Below are 19,995 nucleotides of genomic sequence, written 5' to 3'. Positions count from 1 at the left end.
GGGAACTTACAGCAGCCTCCACCAAATGTAGGATGGGGTTGTGGCTGAGCAGAACCTAGGTCGCTTTGTAACGTTCAGCAAAGGTGCAGGCCTAGCGTTCGGGCTGCGAGCGAGCGTCACACCTCAGGATCGTCGTCTTCTTTCACTACTACAGTTCACCACAGTGAGCGAGCACGGCTGCTACACTACAAAACAATAAATTGATAAACTGAAATTTGATTGATGACTTACATACCCCCGTCGGGAGCACTGAAAGAATTTGGTAATATAATAAAGTTGAATGCGCAAATTTGGTGGAGCCGGTTGCCACGTGTGAGTACGAACCACGATTTGAGAAAGCGAGGATGCAAGGCAGAAGCAATAACCAAGAGGCGAGGGTTTTCTTAGAATCATAGTACTAAAGAAACACGCACCAGTGCGTAAGCGATGAATCGACGAACTTATACGTGGTTGACTTTTATTTTCTGGGAAGATAGGATAAGGTGGTAGTTTCGACCAAACCTAAGCGCAAAAACGCCTTACTGTGGGCCTGTCTCAGTGTTATAAATGTATGAGCACCTTATTCGAATAAACAGTGGGAAGTGCCGCGTTTGATCATCGTATTTGTGCGTGGTCATCTAGTACCAGCCTAAAAGAATTAATACCGGCTGCTGGACATCCACGAACCACGATCTGACACTGCAAAGTTCATGAACAAAATTTATGTCGGCACCTTTTGAGACTTGGAAAAACTCCTTTATTTGTTTCGGGCTACCGTCCCTAAAGCAGCACCTAGTACAAATTACTATAAAACTATTTCAGGACATAATAAAGTTTGTTTCGCAAGTCATTCGGTCTTCCTGTTAGGAATACTTCGAAAAATAGCTATCAGGGTGAGTAAAAAACTAGTGCTGTGATGGAGGAAGGGAAGATGACAGCAAATTTCTGAAGTGCGGTAAGCGCCACCTGTTCTCTATATTACTAAAATACACCGAACCGCCCAGCGTTCCTTTCCCATCTTTGCTGCCTGGCTTTGGAATAAATGTTTACTTTTGGGTTTTCGGGCCGTCCACACACTTGTCTAGAACACTCGAATCGCGAGATCTGTTCTGCATTTATGACAACTTCCACTGCCCGATGGGCTTGGTGCAGCTTTTAAATATAGAGGGAATTAAATATGTTCCATGGGAACGTACATGCACGCAAAGTGCATGCAACTCGCAAACGATTCGTAAACGTGGTGCACCGTTCGAGCGCTCTAGACATGTCTGTGGAAGACTGTACTATCTACTTAACTGACGCCGAGCCCTTTTCGGGCTGCACTATATACGTTTGACCAACACTTGGTGCAACGTTGAAAGTAGTTCGTTGCGGGCAAATGACTAGAACGCATTTTTTTCATTAAGTAATTGTGTCAGCAACGGCTGACGACCTCTTTACATTGCATAAAAAAAAACGCGAAACTAGCTCTTTGCAAGTATACCTTTCCTTAGGGGTCTCCCTCAGCCACTGATCATTGGGGACGTGAAGTAACGAACCTTCGCTGCAGTCTCGTCCCCGTTTCTGGTAGGGACAGAGGCAAGCAGATGCATTCCGTCCTGCTGACAGCTCGTCGGTGCAGACAGCTTCGCCGAGACAGGAATCGGACCTGCTTGGCTGGCGCTGCCCAGTAGCAGGACCACTTCTTGAAGCGAGGGAGCAGGCTTTCCTGCGAAGAAGGGTGACTGAACTGCAGCACTTGAGGCCAATGTATATAAAATAAATCTGTCGATACACTTCCTGGGACATTAGTTTGAAAAAATGAAGGGTATGGTTTCCTTCCCAGGCAGCAGGGGCTCTAACAATGATCAAAAACAAATCACTTGACGAGGATCGAGCTCCCATTTACAAGGCATAAAGTGGTTACCCACAATTTGCATGTGCAGCACATAGTAACTAACCAAGGCAGTACTTATACATAAAAATAAATGCGCCTAATTAACGCAGTTGACATACTAGCCTGACAAAAACGCATATCCCACGAGAGCACTCAAGAAGACAGAGACAAAAGGAGGAGAGCAAAAGCAATACACAACGTTTCCACCCAAAAGATACCAAGGCACCCCAGTCTGGGCTGTAAGGTAGAGGAAGTTGTGGGTGCGATGTGGACTTCCCGTGTGTGGTAGATGTGGGCTCTAAAACTAGGGCCTTCATCGGCTCCTTATGGATATGCCGCTTATGGACATCGCTCCTACTTCAAATAATGACCCTATTTGGGGATCAAGACCCCACATGCACTGCCTCCATTGGTCTTTTTCAGACTTGCAGCACCAGCACTTGCCCTATATTCCACTGAGAACAACGCAGTGCAGCTGTGTCTAACTAGTGTCTTGCGCCAGTACCACGCTCTAGTCTAACCCTGCCAGCCGAAGGCAAAAGAATGCTACCCGTCGCAAGAGCCGTACAGCTACTGTCACCGCCTTTCTCATGTCGGCGTCCTATTACCCGAAGTATAGTAACAGGCTAACAAGACACAAACAGACGAGAAACGACAGGACACACGTTAGGCTCTTGTCTTTTGCGCTAGTTACTATGCCTGGATTCGGTAACCGACTAGCCAAACCTTCTAAGGGACCCTCTCACGACATGACTGCCTTCTCTGTGCTACGCCCTCCACTGGCTGGCAAATCCCCAACTATGGGTCGCTCAAGGGAGTAGCCTATTTTGCACTGCTGAAATATCCTTGCAGACGATGAAGCTTTAGCACGCGGCCGCGTCCCTCCCACTGCATATCGTCGTTGTAGCCCATAACCTTGTAATAGCACCACCACTGTCAGCCCCCTTTTACAAGTTAATTGCGTAACTGGTAACGCGAATTCTGGCATCACAGCATCGCTTACTGCAAGAGCTCGGGGAACCGCAAGCCTGCACAACTACTGCGGCCCCTAAAGGAACTCCTGGGCGACCATGTCTTATTGCATGACTTTTTTCCTTCAGCGCTTCTCTTGCCGCCAACTAGTCGTCCTCGGAAAAGGTCGCCGAGCTTGCTGACCCCGTCATATAGGACAACTGGGCTTTAACAAGATTCTTAAAAACACCTCAGAGCATTTATCCAGTATCGTCATTGTCATAGATTCCTAGCGATTGTCGCGCAGCTACCGTGGTACCAATATTTATTTATTTATTTGAGAATACTGTAGCCCTCACTTGAGAGCCATAACAGGAGAGGTTTTTCTTTTTAATTTTCGAGAAAAAAAAACCTCTGGCACCGACAAAACACAAAAAACATAATCAAAACACGAATACAGGACCAGCAGCGACAGAAAAAGAGAAAAAAAAGCACCAACAAACTTATTCATTGCCGCAAATTACACTAATAGGTTTTAACTTGATTGTATACTTTTATTCCAGCTCCTCTGCCAAACTTATGTACTTTCCTTATGTACTCCTGATGGGAGGTCCCCCAGACAGTTTTCACTTTGGGACCTCCTACTGTACTAACTTTTTTATGAAAAAACAAACAAACAAAAGTGAACTATAGCACTAGAACTATAGCACTAAAAAGTACACGCGAATCACTTAACATAAAGCAGCATGATCAGTTGTCAATTCCCCTGTTGCCCTTAATATAATTCCAAAAGGTTCTAAAACTGACATTTTGAGCTGTGACAATGCATTCCTCAAGACCATTCCACATATTAATACATGAGGGGAAAAAAGAGTTTTGAAAAGCAGATAGATGGGCTCTGTACGGCCTTATTGCGGCTCTGTGGTTTAAACGCGCACTGTGTTTTAGAGGGAGACGAATATATGTTTCTTTGTTTATTTTTAGTTCATTCCCGGTGATTTGGAAAAAACAGTTCCAACCGCTGTTTTTCTCGTCATGTTTCGAGCAGCTCCAGGTCGCAACATTTAAGCATGTCTGTTACAGAATCGGTCTTCCGATAACGCGAACATACAAAACGCACTGCGGTTCTCTGAATTTTTTCGAGCCTATCTCGCAAGTACAATTGATGGGGGCTCCAAACAGAGGAGGCATACTCCAAAACCGGCCGGATAAATCTCTTCAAACTTTTTGGTGCATGCTGTAATTTTTTTTTCTCAAATAACAAAGTTTGCGATAGGTTTTAAAGCAGACCTCTTCCACATGGATGCGCCAGCACAGATCGTCCTGAAGAATTACTCCTAAATACTTAAACCTACATACATTGGAAAAGGAGTTTTCACCAATTTTGTAATCAAAGGAAAGCTTGGTTTTCTTTCTTGTGATATGAGCAAATGTCGACTTAGAGTAATTAATTTCCATTCTCCATTTTACGCACCAGTCATATAAACATTGCAGGCATCGGTTGATTTTAATCTGATCAGCTGAATCGGTCACTCTAGACTAAATTAGGCAATCGGCAGCAAACAGTTTCATTTTTACAGGTGATTAAACAACACTAGGAATGTCGTTTATATAAACCAAAAACAATAACGGGCCCAATATTGACCCTTGTGGAACCCCGGACAGAACTTCTAGTGAACTAGACATGTGGTTTCCAATGCGGACTGACTGTACATGGTCACTCAGGTAAGCTGCAATCCAATTTTCCAGATATTCAAATCTGGTGATCACTCCAATCCTCTCAACTATCGTCCAATATCCTTAACTAGCTCCATATCTAAGCCGATGGAACATGTTGTTTGCATTAATATTATCAGCTATCCTGAGCACCACAACATTATAAAAAAATACCAGCATGTATTTCGAAATATTTTCTTATGTGACACTCTACTTTCCGGATTTACTCACGACCTTTTTTCGTCAGTGGACGCAGGCAAACAAGTCGATGCGCTATTTCTTGACTTTTGTAAAGGATTCGACCGGTTCCCCTATCATAGACTTTTGCTCAAACTAATCCAGTAGCACATTGTCTTACGTTAATGCCTGGCTTAAGGCTTTTCTTGCATGTCGATCTCAGTTCATTTCTGTCAATAATCTTTCTTCCTCTTCGCCTGTTTAGTCCGGTGCTCCCCAGGGAAGCATTCTGGCACCTTTACTTTTTTTAATCTTTATAAATGACTTAACCGCTTGCCTACCCTCCAAAATCAGGTTATTCGCTGATGATTGTGTTATATACCGTACCATCACTAATGACTCTGACCGCCAATCTTTGCACCTTAGCAACTGGTGTTCATCTTGGTTAATGACCCTTAATTCTTCTAAAACAAACCTTGTCCCTTTCGCTCGCAAGTCATTCCGCATTACGACATCTTACATACTCCTTAATAGCCCGGTTAAAAATTTCTACTTCCTACAAGTATTTGGAACTATACCTTCAGCCTAATTTAACGTGGAATTACCATCTTAGCCACATTCTGGTAGTTGCTAAACGCTCCTTTGGTCTTTTAAAACTTAACCTCAAACAAGCGCCTTTTTCACCTAAAAATAAACTAGCATACGTTGCCTTAATACGGCCTAAAATCGAATATGCGTCAGCCATCTGGGACCCGGATCAAGCATACTTTATACATGAGTTCTTATCTTTACAAAACCGTGCCGTTAGGATCATCTTCTCGGATTATTTGCATTCATATCAGCGTAACCACACAAAAGGCTCTCGCCGAACTTGATACGTTATCACATCACGCAAGCTATCACGCTTGGCTCTTTTCCATAAATTTTACCATCATAATAAGGGAGTAATTACTCATTGACATCCACCCGAGCGCAGCCTTACGGCTACAAAGGAAAGCTATACAGCTTTCGCAGAAACTTCGTAATTAAAGAAAAATTCGTCCTGGTCCGGGGATCGAACCCGGAACCACCGCCACACCGGAGCAGTCGCTCTACCAATTGAGCTAACCGGGACGGCAAGCTTATGGTAGGGCGAGAGCGAATTGATCAATAACTCGAAGTGGGAACAGTGTTGGTCAAATGTTTGACCAACATTTTACCATCATGTTTTGCTCCATGACGATTTTGTTGCGGAAGCAACACTAAGCTAGGTGTGAGCGATTTCGCGGAGCTCCAGAGAGCCCCAGCTGCGCATGCGCGAGGAGTGAGTGTGATATAGTCACTGCGTAATTTCCTTTCCTCAAATACAATCTTTATATTCATTATTACGGCCCCTTTCTGCTTTCAAGAGTTAAAGACTGGGCACGTGGAATCCAGCTAAAAAGCAGAACGACGGCTTGAAATTGAAGACGTCCAATTAAACCATACGGTGCCCACTCGGTACGAAGGGCGCACGACCAAGCCGCGGGCGCGTTGGTTTCCGATTCCGAACAGCATGGTGCTAAGCGGGGGCATGCGGCTGGGCGAACCAAGCCTGGCTTTTGGGCAAGTCACCCTCAGGCCCAAAGACGATAGAAGAGACGGAGTTAGTAGCCCACTCGGGAGGCCAGTAAGCCCCGAAACTCGGGAAAGCCCGATGGTCAATACCGGAGTGGTTTCTTGGGCGAGTTGGTTTACCATATTGAATTATACCTGCGCTTAAAAGACACGGACTGAAAGAAAGAGACACACACACAACGCGCTGGACACACACACAGCGCGTTGTGTGTGTGTCTCTTTCTTTCAGTCCGTGTCTTTTAAGCGCAGGTATAAGTCAATACCGAGTAAAGCTTAGCCCTGAAGAAAATCGTAGAACGACACCGGTCCTTGGGAACGGACTCGCCAAAAGACCTTGTGATAGCGTCAGGTGTAAGCCGTGGACATAAAATGAGATTCCCAGCTGGTGAAGCTTGGAGGTAGGAGTTTCACAGACAATGTCAGGGGCGAACGCCTGTGGTGCGATGCCATTCGAAAACCGTGAAAGGGCTCCCACTCTGAGCGATTACCTTGGTGTAGGAGCCGAAGCACCGAACGGGCGGCCGAAAACTCTATCATCTTAGTGCAGTTGGAAGATGAAAAGGTGGATTGGTGAGCTAGTTGGGTCATGATCATATAACTGAGCCGCAGAAAGTGAAAACGGACGTTGACGAAACATAGAGACGAGGACTATCCTGCACTGACAACGGAAGAATTTATTTGAAAAACCGCCTATTTATCCGGAAGAACAGGAATTCCTTTCAGAGATAATCTATCGTCTTCTGCTTACATCGTCGAGCAGGTATTTAACCTCTTTTTTTCGACAGGCAAGCTGATGGCTTGCTGACGCAGTGCTCACCCGAATCTCGGATGGCCCAGGTTTCCAGGGTTTCTCGTGCCAGCTGGTCTTTGTTCTTTGTCAGCATCTGCACGAGGTGAAGGTCAGCGGGGCTTGTTCGCTTTTTGCACGGTTCGCAATCCCTGGTGTGGATGGCAAGGTTTGTGCCGGACTTCCCTGCTATCGCTGCGGCATGCTCTCTCGCTCTGTCATTAACACACCTCCCGGTTTGTCCGATATAATGCTTTTCGCAGAAAAGGGGGTTGCGATACACAATGTCTTGAGTGCACTCAGAAAACTTCATTCTGTGCCCGATTTTACGGGCGGATTTGTTCTCTTCTCCATTCACTCGTGCCCACATGATTTCCGCTTTCTTAGGCGCCGAGGGATTGATCTTGATGTTGTATTTCTTTCCAATATTTTTGAGAATGTGAGTCAGCCTATGGATATAATGAACCACGGAATAATTCATTCTTTCCGCGGTTTTTTCGGGTACGCTATTTTTTTTCTTACCATGCTTTTTCGGCAGCACGATGTTTTCTGCTATGTTGCATAGCAATGTCTCCGGGTATCCCGCTTCTTGCAGCCCAGTAATTTGCTTCTGGAAGCTCTAGTTCATCTGATGCGAAGAGCACTTGATGTGGACAGGACAGTCTACCCTATACAAGTCCTGTGCACACCAGATGAACCAGAGCTTCAGGAAGCAAATTACTGGGCTGCAAGAAGCGGAAAACGCAGAGACATGGCTATGCAACATAGCAGAAAACATTGTGCTGACGAAAAATCATGGTAAGAAAAAGAATAGCGCTCCCGAAGAAACCCCGAAAAGAACGAATTATTCCGTGGTTCATTATATCCATAGGCTGACTCAAATTCTCAAAAAGCTTGGAAAGAAATACAACATCAAGATCAATCCCTCGACGCCTAACAAAGCGAAAAGCATGTGGGCATGAGTGAATGGAGAAGAAAAAAATCCGTATGTAAAATCGGGCAGAGATCGAAGTTTCCTGAGTGCATTCAATGCATCGTGTATCGCATCCCCCTTTTCTTCGGAAAGCAGTACATCGGACAAACCGGGAGGTGTGTTAATAACGGAGCGAGAGAGCATGCCGCAGCGATAGCAGGGAAGTCCGGCACAAACCTTGCCATCCACACCAGGGATTGCGAACCGTGCAAAAAGCGAACAAGCCCCGCTGACCTTCACCTCGTGCAGATGCTGACAAAGAACAAAGACCAGCTGGCACGAGAAATCCTGGAAACCTGGGCCATCCGAGATTCGGGTGAGCAATGCGTCAGCAAGCCATCAGCTTGCCTGTCGAAAAAAAGAGGTTAAATACCTGCTCGACGATGTAAGCAGAAGACGATAGATTATCTCTGAAAGGAATTCCTGTTCTTCCGGATAAATAGGCGGTTTTTCAAATAAATTTTTCAGTTGTCAGTGCAGCATCGTCCTCGTCTGTATATTTCTTCAACGTTCTTGTTCGCTTTCTGCTGCTCAGTTATACGATACAGTTGGAAGGTCGAGATGGCAGAACCTACCTTGAGGGAGGGGATCTCAGTCAAGCCCCAGTTGTTCGGTTACCCTGTATTGGATGGTCGGTGACCCCGGCAACGTTCTCTGTAGCATGGGATTATACTGGAGGCTGAGGGAAGCACTATCGGTTGAAATTTGAACGCTCGCCCTCTACGGGGGCCTGGAAAGCAGCTCAAGGAGCTTGTAATTGCGAAAAAAATCCCCTCTCCCCATTTCCTCCTAACATCCACAACCCTATACCCATGTCCCATTCCCACATCACATCCCTTACTGCTAGTTTCTAGGGGATATCAGGGGAGTCTCCTCGTGCCCACTCCCCCGGCAGTGCGTCGCTCCAATAGATTCCTCCCTTTATTTTATTCACAGATTGCGACATATTACTAGCGCTAAAATACACACTAAGGACACCGAGCAGAAACACAAAGGACACACGCTAGACAGATTTTATTTTTCCACCTACGGCTGGCCAAAATCGCGATTGCCCTTGGGCCTCCACTTGTGTGTTACAGTTGGATCAAGCCTGTTGTGCGACAGTGGTGCAGGCGGGGTTACCGTTTTTTATTCTTTTACCCCCCCCCCCCCCCCTCACTTGTTTGTTAATAATACAGCAAAATGTTGGTCTATGAGATCAGCATTATTCCCAGGGTACCCAGCCTGACCAGATGTTTTTTTTATATGTGAACACTTTGGTCAAGTTCATATATATCTATACGGAAGGCAGAAGCTTCAGGTTCACTACAATTTACGGACGGTGTTCGCACATCTTGTCGCGAAGAGGGGCGATCAGCATGTCATGATTAAAAATGGCGATAACTGATCGTATTGTCAAGAAAAGCGAGTGAAACTATACATTTCTTACCCTTGTGCAAACGTGCTGCTTTGGCGTCCTCCGATTGGACTGGTATCACAGGGCACTATTCCTGAGGCCTGTTCTGCGTCGCTCACCAGTTTCAGCTCCACGCCGTTCACCTGAAAAAAAAAAAAAGCAGTTAAAAATGCTGGCTATGGCAGCTATGTTCAGTTTATAAGGACAATGTATAGCTCTGAAGCTACGTTATATACTTCATATCTTTTTTTCAGTTACTGCTAGCCCTTCCGGGCTGTCACCGGGTGGGGAGGGTACATTCAGTTAACACAGTTCCAACTCTTTTTCAAAGATATATTGAATTACCTTTAAAAAATCCTTCCAAATCAAGATTATTTCATTCCATTAACGCTTAAGGCAGAAACGAAAACTTATAGATATAACTCTTTGCACGGACCACTTTAACTGTGTACGGATGGTTAGTACGAGATGAAACTCTTCTTTAATAAACTGTAACAAAGGTTTTTATGGGGCTAGTTGGTGCATAACATCAAAGGTTAGGAACAGCGCAAAAAAAAAACGAGGACAGGATGGGGGTGACACGGACACGCGCTAACTAACACCTGATTGCTTTTATTCGACCGCTTTGAAATATATGGCAGGAACCAAACCCGGCTGAAAATGCAAGCTGGAATCCATATGTATATTATAATGTTAGAGGTGAAAAAAATACTTCAGCCTGGGAATTTTCCTTCGCGGAGACAATGCTGATTCTTCTCGCGAACGAAATTCTGTTAGAGACCGCTATCTTTGGTAGAGCAAATTATAAATCTCACTGGCGATCTCTAAGCACGTTCGGCATTGTTTCCAAGCTATTTCTGATTTGAATAGCAAATTATGCTTGGTTATTCTAGATTTGGCCGTACTATTAATTTTTATGCTTTTAGCTTGACATCCGAAGTTGCATGTTTTAGCTTTCGCCTTAAAAAATCAAGTTTTCATTTGGCTGCTCCACAAATAGTTTTGATGTGATCACTGCAGCTTAAGTAAAAAGATATTGTAACCCAAATATATTAATTTGCTGAAACGTTAGAATAGAATGTTATTAATTTTGCAAAGGAACAGTAATAATGGCTTCTTGTTTGACCCAATCACATAAATTGACTTTACATATTTGTCTTTCATGTCGCACTCCGCACACAATTCATACACAACGCTCAAAGGATCATTCAGCAGTACCGAGTCGTGAATCTTCTTATGCGACAAAACAACATTACGTCGTCGGCACATAATCACGCTAAGTTTAATAAAACTTCAGGTGATTAACTGGCAACTGAAAGGAATCTTTTCAGTCACCTTTATCTCGAATAATTAATCATTCTAACGACTAATAACACGCTCAGCCGCAACACTGGAAATCTAAACCTAGTATACGCACACTTCCTGCGTCCAGTTTTCAAGCGTATTTAATCCCGATTTAATCTCATTGTGAATAAGGCACCCGTACGGGAACTGAAACGTCGTTTTTTGTTTTTCTTGTTTCTTTCAGGCAGCCGCCTTTAAAGTTATATGATGATTGTCCCCGACCAGACGAGATTTCGTCCACCTGTTGACATTACGACTAGTTTTGTTTATGGGCCGGGGTTTAACGTCCCAAAGCGATCCAGGCTAGAAAGCATGCCGTCATGAAGGATTCAGGAAATTTCGGCCACCTTGTGTTCTTTAACGTGCACTGAAATCGCAAAGTACACAGGCCTCTAGAATTTCGCCTCCACCGAAATTCGACCGTCGCGGCCGAACCCGCGTCTTTCTGGACAAAATCCGAGCGCCGTAACCACTGAGCCACCGCGGCGACCTTTAATCACGCTTCGACGACAGTGTGTAGATCCTTATTACTGTCATTATTAAATTAAATATTAGTAAAATAATAATAAATAATAACCAGATAAATAAATAATAGCAATATTATAATAATAAAAACGGGGCTTTGCGGAACCATGGATGATATTGACGATGTTCATGAGCGTTTTTTATCTATTACAACAAACTGTTCTCTGTTAATTGGATAAGCCTGAATCCAGTTGATAATTTAATCATCGATACCAAACTCATGCAGTTTGCCTAAGTTTGACACGACACACTTTACCGAATGACTTGGACAAACCATCGTATGACATAAACTTCTTCTCTTGAGTTTCTGGCCGCTGCGAAAGCACGATTAATTTAAAAAACCTTGTTACTATCCATAGGCCAGAACGGAAGCAATGCTGCTGACTATAAAAAATATGATTACTTTCAATGTCTTCTAGAAGATATTTGAATAATTCATGCTCTATTTTACATGCTAAACACGTGATTGATATTCGACTATAATTTTGAACAAAATTTATAGCCTGATTTAAAACCGGCCCAACTCTTACTGAAAGCCAGTCACTTGGTACAGTAGTGGAACTTTTTGACGGGTCAGTTGGTACATCGTCTTAAAAGAATGTCGTACGCCTCTTTCCTGTTCTGTGTTTTTCCTTCCTTTTTCGTCCTTTTTTTGGCGTACGAAATTCTTTCAACTCGGTACAATGCTGTCACGTAACGTTTGTACGATTATTTTCTCTAAAATATAGAAAACTAATTCACAGTCCCCCTACAAAAACTGTTAAGTCGTCTTTTCAGGAGGAGGCGATTTCTTAGAATCCAGCATTAATAAGAATGAAATTATAACTTTTTGTGATATGGCGGTGCCATCGCGGTGATTCAGAAGAACTTCAACTTGGGCTAGACGCAGAATAGCTTGTTTAGTGTCGTTCTTCTGTTCTGTTTATCATTGATGCGCCATTGTTTTCTGCCATCACAGTGCTGCCAGTCTGGCTTTTAGTGAAGGTTCATCTATTTTTTGGCTAAATACCGAAACAAAGAAACTATTAAAGGTCGCGGCTACAAATTACTGTTCAGAGTGAAAATTACTATTTACAAGTCCTACGTTTTTCGGTGAAGAACCACAGGGAGACCGCCGGAATTCTGGAAAGAGTTTTGCACATACTCTGCCAGTGTTGTAGACACGAAATGCGTTTTGGCTTTCTTGACTTCTTTTTGTCCTTGCACACTAAAAGCGGCAACCAAACTGTGATACTTGGGTTTCTTTTTCTATGCAGGCTGCAGAGGGTGTTTTAAATAGACAATATTTTTAGTAATCCATGGATTTGGTTCTTCGGGCCACCTATTATTAAGGGTTCACTTTGCTTCAAATAGTGTCTCAAAGTTTAGATGGGTTACTTCTACAAGCACTCAACGCTATAATATTCTGGGATCATACCAAATGCAGATTTCAGGTCGTCAAAAACTGAAGTGTCATCAGCAACGTTTAAACTGTAAACGCTTACCGCCGGTGGTTCGAAGGCACAGTTCTTCTTAGCATAAATCTTAGCAAGTACACTTTTATGGTGAGAAATTCCATCGTTAATATCTATCTATAATTAAAAGCACCTTTAGACGTATATCGTTAATCCAATAGCAAAAGACATCTTCCCTAAGTTCGAGTGGGTTTCTTTCCCGTCTGAGTTGGCCCATACTTCAGCATTATTTTTTACATGGTGCCAGCGTGAGATCTAACCATAAACACGGGAACTCGCGAATCCCAATTTATGCGAGCCTAATTAAAGTCTCCTACAGCTATAGCTCTGCTTATATGGTTTATTACAGTGCTTAGATGTTCATCAGTCTTTTGGAGGTATTCGACAGCGCCCGCTGGATGCCTACAAATAATCCCAATTTTTAACACCCTATCGTTCATAATTAATTTTTCCCATACGCTTTCCTGATCATAAAAAACAAGGGTTCTTATAGCAATGTATCTTTGTTGATCAAAGCGACATGTCCTCCTCTCTTTGTTCTATCCTTGAACATACTCCAAGGAAGGCGGCGTTGAAGTCCCCTCATCGGAGGGGCCTTCGACGCCACCCATCGAGCGTGGGGTTACGTGAAGGACACGGGCAAGGGACGGGACCCATTACAGGGCACCCTGGACCACAACTGTGCCCTGATCACGGACCCCACTCATCCCACCCGCATCGGCAACTGCGTAGCGCGAGACACCACACCAGGCTTTACGTTCGTCAGGAACGTCCACACGGGCAAAGCAACATGGCAGAACACCGGTGTCGACCTGGGCAGCGACCACTGCATCCTCAAAATTACGCTAGCCAACCGATTCCGGGGAAGTCCCAAGAAGAACCAAGAAGTCCCACCACAGCACAAGACATAACAGACATAGAAACCTGGACGGCAGAGCTCCACGATGCAGTGCATTCGGCCACCGAGGCCATCGAAACGGATGAGAACGTCGTCCCCATGAACAGCCACCAGGCCCATCTGATCGAGGCCTCTAGAGAACTGCTCTAGGAGAATACTAATCACTCGGGAGCAATCTGCAAAGGAATCATCTCCAATAAGCACTGGGCCACAGTCAGGTACTGACGATCCGTTAACTGTCACTACTCCGACAGTGGATAAAATATTAGCGCTCATGAAGCAGTTGACCTCCCTCATTGTAGAAGCTCTTCGGCCTCACGATGGATAGCGCATCATCTATGGGGGTACAATGGAACTGTCGAGGCTATGCTAATACGACCTCTGAGGTGAAAATCTGCCTTCGCTACGGAAAGTTGAAGGCATAGGCGTTCGTGTTGCACGAGCATAATTCACTTCCACGCCTTTCAAGATTCTGCGCATACCATTCACTCTCTATCTCTGATCGCCGTTGCATCGCCTCCGCCCTCAGCCTAGGTAAATCTGCAATTTTTATTCAGAGCTCAATTCCCCATACTCCGCTAGACCTTTCACGGTGGTGAAACACACGTCAAGAGGTCGTCGCCCTTCTTGTCAAACCTGCATGCACCCCCCTTAAACTAGTTTCCTTTTATGGCCGTCTTGCTCCGCATCTCCCAATTTTGGACGAGTTTGTTTTCTCCGTTCTACCAACCCGAGTATCCCTATTCTAGTTGGTGGAGACTTCAACGGCGCACGCACTTCATGGGGTTACCCATCAGATTCCTCAAGGGGTGCACACATCCAAGGCAGCTTTTGAGATAATTCCTTTCAACTTTTAAACCACCCCAATAGCTCTACCCGCCCACAAGGTGGCCTGTATTCACCTGACTTGACTTGGTGGTTACGCCCCGGTAACCCTCGTTGGGTTTATGAGTCAGATACTTTGGGTAGTGAGCGCTGCCCTATTTTTATCTCCCTCACTCCTTCGCTTCTACGGAAAATACGGCGCAGCGTACGCATAACATAATAGGACTCTGTACGTGCTGACAATCGTTTATGTACAGCGTCCGTCAAAAGTTCCCAGGCCACAGGGTCTGCTTTCAAGCGGCGTATACTGCCACTTAAGATAGCATCAAAGACATCAAGGTTCTCAGAGGTGAGAATAGTACTTCTACTATCCTCTACAGAGATTTTTGGCTCCAGGGGTGTTGTAGCTGCCCAACTATAGCGCTCTAAAGCGGACCCTGTGGCCTGGGAACTTTTGGACGACCCTGTACATTCAACCCCCCTTCAGCACTGTCCACTTTCTCTGCTGTTCCCGCAACTTATACTATTACCGCTACTGTAAATGAAGACGATTCAAACCTGGACATACACCTGCTGAATATGTGGGCTCTTCGTCGCCAGGCCGATCATTATGATGCTTTTCGTCACCTCGAGGGCCCCTCGGATCTTCCCTCTCTTCACCCAGCTACCGCACCTGCGCGGCGTTATGCAAAGCGACTAGGCAGGCAACGTTGGGCTGCATGGTGTGCCTGCCTGTCGTCTACGCAGGGCAACCGGCATCTTCTCAGAGTGTTTCACGCCATGGGGCGACTTTCTCAGGTTGCAGATTACACAGAAAGCATTCGCCTCACGCTGAATGTGGGATGATATATTTGCACAAGCCGCCCGTGAGTCTTTTCTGCACCATGACTGCACCTCTACATTTCCTACTGGCTTATGGGTTACAGAGCCCTCCGATGAGATTACTTCTCACCAAACCATGGCAGAATTGCTGGCGTCCATTGAACGCCTCAGAACTACCACTTCGGGTACGATGGCATAGCTAACTCGTTATTCCGTAACTTGGGAGGGACTGCTTTGCAAATCCTACTTGATACTTTCAACCATGCGTGACATTCTGGCGTCATGCTCGGATAGTAGAAGCAATCTTATTGTGGTCCCGATACCCAAGTCAGGTCAGCCTCCAGTATCTCTCATGGCCCTTCGTCCAGTTTCTCTCACGCCTGCCATCCGCAAGCTTTAAGAAAACCTTCTCGACGCGTGCTTGTCGTGATGGCTGGACTCCCACGATTGTTACCCAGATTCCCAAATCAGTTTCCATCGACAAATTGGAACAGAGGATGGCCTTGCTGCTTTGGCTAATCTAATCTAATCTAATCTAGATTAGATTAGATTCTGTAATGATCAGCGTTACTTTATTGCCAGTGGTCGCATGAATTGCCGTTTTATATGTACAACGTTTAAGCTTTCGTTGATATGGCTTGGTTGTGGTATAAAAGGCAGGCTTGGTGCAATAAACCCCAGTTGCAAGTTGGCGTCAGTCCTGTGTTTTGTGTGCCTTCTGTGTCCCCGTTTCTTGCGCCATACCAGTTTATATTTCATCATGAACCAACTCGCCCAAACTAGAGTTTTACTTGACCATATTTCTCCTACAATGGGCCCTTTCCTCTTTCGAAGCTTCCGCACCCAACCTGCCATTACGTGTCTCAACCTGATTGCCGTCTCAACGTGCCAGTCTCGAGTGGTCTCCTACTGCTTGAAACGGAAAATAGTTCCCTTGGAGGTTCAGTCATTATTCGGTGTTCTGCAGCCATCTTTTTATTTATTTATTTATGTACATACTGCAGACCATGGTTAGGTCCAAGCAGGAAGGGCAGGTGCACAAAAAGCAAAATTATAGCAACAAAAATACAACAATACAGCAAAGATAATGTAGTAAAAGAACAATACAGCAATGCAAGACAAAGCAGGAAAATACATAATACGCAATATCAAAAAATATGGCTGAGGAACGCGTCTGATTTTCAGGGTTGATTAGGTTCGGTTAATGAGTTCCAGTCGGATATGGTGCGTGGGAAAAAGGAAAACTTGAACGAGTTAGTCCGGGCAAAATATGGTTTTAAAAGAGCTTTGTGATAGTGTCGTGTATTCCGGGCAAGTCAGGCGCGTATGCAAGATACTCAAGTCTGAGTACTGGAGGAAAGTACGAATGTACCAAGACTGGCTTCGTGTCCTCGTCGTGGTAGGAAGGGAACCCTCCAAGAAAAACCGGCGTTTTCAAGAGATGAAGCATCTGGCGGCAAGTTCTACAGAGTTTCTCTGGCAGCGTGCTCTTTTGAGCCTTATTCCCCGTGAAAAGAGGCATCCTGCTGAAAGCCCCAGGCAGCTTACCATGCTAGGAAATGCAGTTGTGCCTGAAGAAGTCCAACGGATTTTGGAAAAAGGTCCGAAGTTCAGCTTGGCTCCTTGTGCTCAGCGTCAAGAGCTACTTGCCATGGTAAGAAGGGTGGCTAACAGTGCCCCAGACCAGGAAAAAGGAAGAGTCATAAGCGACGGCGTTGCTTGCCTGAAGGCCACAGTACATGGCGGTCGTTCGAAAAAGCTGTCATTGCAGAAGCTTTCAACTGCGCTAAAGGACCCTCGTACCGCTACAGACTGATAAGGAGGGTGGCTTTGCTCTCCTGTCCGCTGGTGTATTCCGTGAAAAGGCATTGGCTGCAATTCACAAAAACTTCAAACAGGTCCCGTTTAAAGTTCGAAAACAAAAATGAGAAGCTCTTCAAATCCTAGAAAGGTTTGCATCTAGAAGGCATTAAGAAATTGGCAACGGGTGAAAAGAGAGGATTTCTTGAAGTGTTCTTCACTGTAAAGACCCACAAGCCTGGATTCCCGCTGCGCATCATCGTGTCAGAACAAGGAACTTGGCAACGTCTCGTTAGCCGCTATACCTCCAGACAAACCTTGGCACCCTGGTAACCGATGACCCTTTCCTTGTGCGCAGTTCATCGGACGCTATTAAGCATTTAGAAGCTTTGCCCACCCACAAGTACACCGCGTTCTCCATTGACATAGAGGAACTGTACTATTCGGTTCCTCACCAAGGACTCCTAAGAGCGGTCAGGGATAAAACCCTGTCTACAGGAGAAGTTCGCTTCCAAAATGCCGCTGGAATAAGCACTGATAATTTCATTACGCTATTAGAATTCTACTTGAAATCCACCGCAATTTCCTACGACGGAAAGTTCTACGTCCAGAAGAAAGGAATCTGCATAGGCTCTTCTGTTGCACCCGTCCTTTGCGACATCTTCCTTTCAGTGGTAGGAGCGGACATCAGCAGAAATATCAGTGACCCTCATGTAGTTTCCATACACAGGTATGTCGACGATTTCTTGGTCATTCTGAAGGACATTCCGGAATAGGCTCTAGACGCTGCCGTCACGAGGACTGTGTCCGTTTTTTCAAGCCACGGTTAGGGTCTCACGTTTACCAAGGAGGTCCCTACGGACAGCTAACTCCAGTTTTTAGATATCAAGTCAATGCTTCCGGAAAAAGGTCTTTGCTGGCTGTACAACCCGCGTTCTAAGAAAGGCTTGCTACCATTTGACAGCGCTCATTCAAAGCTTGTGAAACGCGCGATTGTTTCTAACTCCCTGCAATCTGCCTTAAACAAATCTTGCCCCCACATGTTGTCCACAAGCTTTCGCACTCAAGTTGAAAGGCTAAAACAGGCAGGTTATCCGCCTTGTCTAATTTCGGCGGTGGGCGAAATGCTTTTGCAGAAACTCAAGCAACTCACTTGCATCAGGGAGCCGGTATCGCATTCATCAGTAAGAGTAATACCGTATATTCACAAGGTGTCGCATAACATTAAGAAAATAGCGAGCAGACATAATGTTCAAGTTGTATTCTCCGCGCCTAGTAAGCTTTCAAGACTTTGTGCCATGACCAACAGAGAAAAGCGGCCGGCTTGCACCATAAAACACCAAAAAAAAAAAAGTTCACGCAATGCAGGACACAAATGGTTTACGAGGTACCGCTTAGCTGCGGCCTCGTTTACATCGGGCAAACAGGTCGTTGTTTTAATGAGCGTGCAAGTGAGCATTCCCGAAACTTGCGCAACAACGAAAGAAGCTTCCTAGTTGACCACTGCAAGAGCTATTCTAATTGCCGTCCCGAATTCGAGAAAACTAGATTTTTAAACAGTGGGAAAGATAAAACTGAGAGAGAAATTGTTGAAACATATTTCATCAAAAAAGCTGGCAACAAATGCGTTAGCAGGCCTTCCATTATGCTTAGCAGCGCCGTGACGTCTTTTATAGAAGGTTTTTTTGTAGTTCGCAGATTTCGCTTGGTTTTGTGCTCTCATTTCGTCCTTTCTTTCGGTGTTTTACAATTTTTAGATTCTTAGACGCTAAGACGAATGTTCTTCAGGAATGATCTTCAGTTTTTATCACTTGACGCTAGGTGCTGTATCTTCAGACTTCATCCCTCCTTATTGTTATTGTTGGTCATGTTTTTTTCCAGGTTATTGTTGGTCATGTTTTTTCCGGGTAATTGTTGGTCATCTTTTTCACGTGGTTTTATCTCATAGTCGTTCGATTTTTTGCTCTTTTTCGCCTTCATCACGAGTTTCATAATTCGTTAGTGTGAACTTGTCATGCCCCAGTGCCTTGTTTCTTTTTTCTTTTTTGCCTTGGTTGATGTTGTTTCTGCTGGCCAGAAAATAAGTTGGCTTCCCAAGCTCTGTTTAGATTAGATTCTGTAATGATCAGCGTTACTTTATTGCCAGTGGTCGCATGAATTGTCGTTTTATATGTAGAACGTTTACGCTTTCGTTGATATGGCTTGGTTGTGGTATAAAAGGCAGGCTTGGTGCAATAAACCCCAGTTGCAAGTTGGCGTCAGTCCTGTGTTTTGTGTGCCTTCTGTGTCCCCGTTTCTTGCGCCATACCAGTTTTTATTTCATCATGAACCAACTCGCCCAAACTAGAGTTTTACTTACTCCAAAAAGCATGCACATATAAATGGGAAAAAACAAAACAAACCACACCAAGCTATCATCAGAAACATCACATGTCACCCCCTGTATAACCGAGTGATGTGGCCAAAAAGCGGAACTCCCTATCAGAGAAGCGGACGGAAGTCTGGCTGGTGCATTTATCTCCGCTGGTACGCATATGAAACGCTTCCATGAGCTCCCGGACAATTTGATCGCCATGCCTGAACAGAATTGTTGCTTTGTCAAATAAAAATTAGGAGTCACTTTGGCGACTAAAGTGGTGCAAGGCGAAAGCCTTAGTACAGCATTCTGTCACGAATGTGGTTGTGAATGACGCGTCCATTGGCTGTCTGCGTGTGTTACTGATGTGTGGTTAACATGTTAAGCTTCGCCTGTAAGAGTGGAACGCGACAGCGTCTTGCAACACTGCCAGGGAGTCCACAGAACGCCATCGCCAATTCGGTTGTACGCCTTGCTGGACGGTAAATTTATTTTTTGAGGAAAGGAAATGTACCTCTCT

The 19,995-nt window shown here is 44.9% G+C and overlaps 1 protein-coding gene across 1 annotated transcript in view; it reads right to left on the bottom strand.

The window, feature by feature from the left end:
- Window positions 1-9,480: 9,480 nt before the first annotated feature.
- Window positions 9,481-19,995, bottom strand: part of LOC149367641 (uncharacterized) — a 203,387-nt gene continuing 192,872 nt past the window's right edge. Inside the window, exon 7 of the mRNA XM_089575214.1 lies at window positions 9,481-9,594. Coding sequence (XP_089431340.1) covers window positions 9,481-9,594 — 114 coding nt within the window. The remainder of the gene's footprint in view (window positions 9,595-19,995) is intronic.

The sequence above is a fragment of the Amblyomma mixtum genome, chromosome 1 (genome assembly GCF_055824585.1).
Source record: "Amblyomma mixtum isolate Tamu chromosome 1, ASM5582458v1, whole genome shotgun sequence".
NCBI classification, from domain to species: domain Eukaryota; kingdom Metazoa; phylum Arthropoda; class Arachnida; order Ixodida; family Ixodidae; genus Amblyomma; species Amblyomma mixtum.
This window is presented reverse-complemented; position numbering and strand designations above follow the sequence as displayed.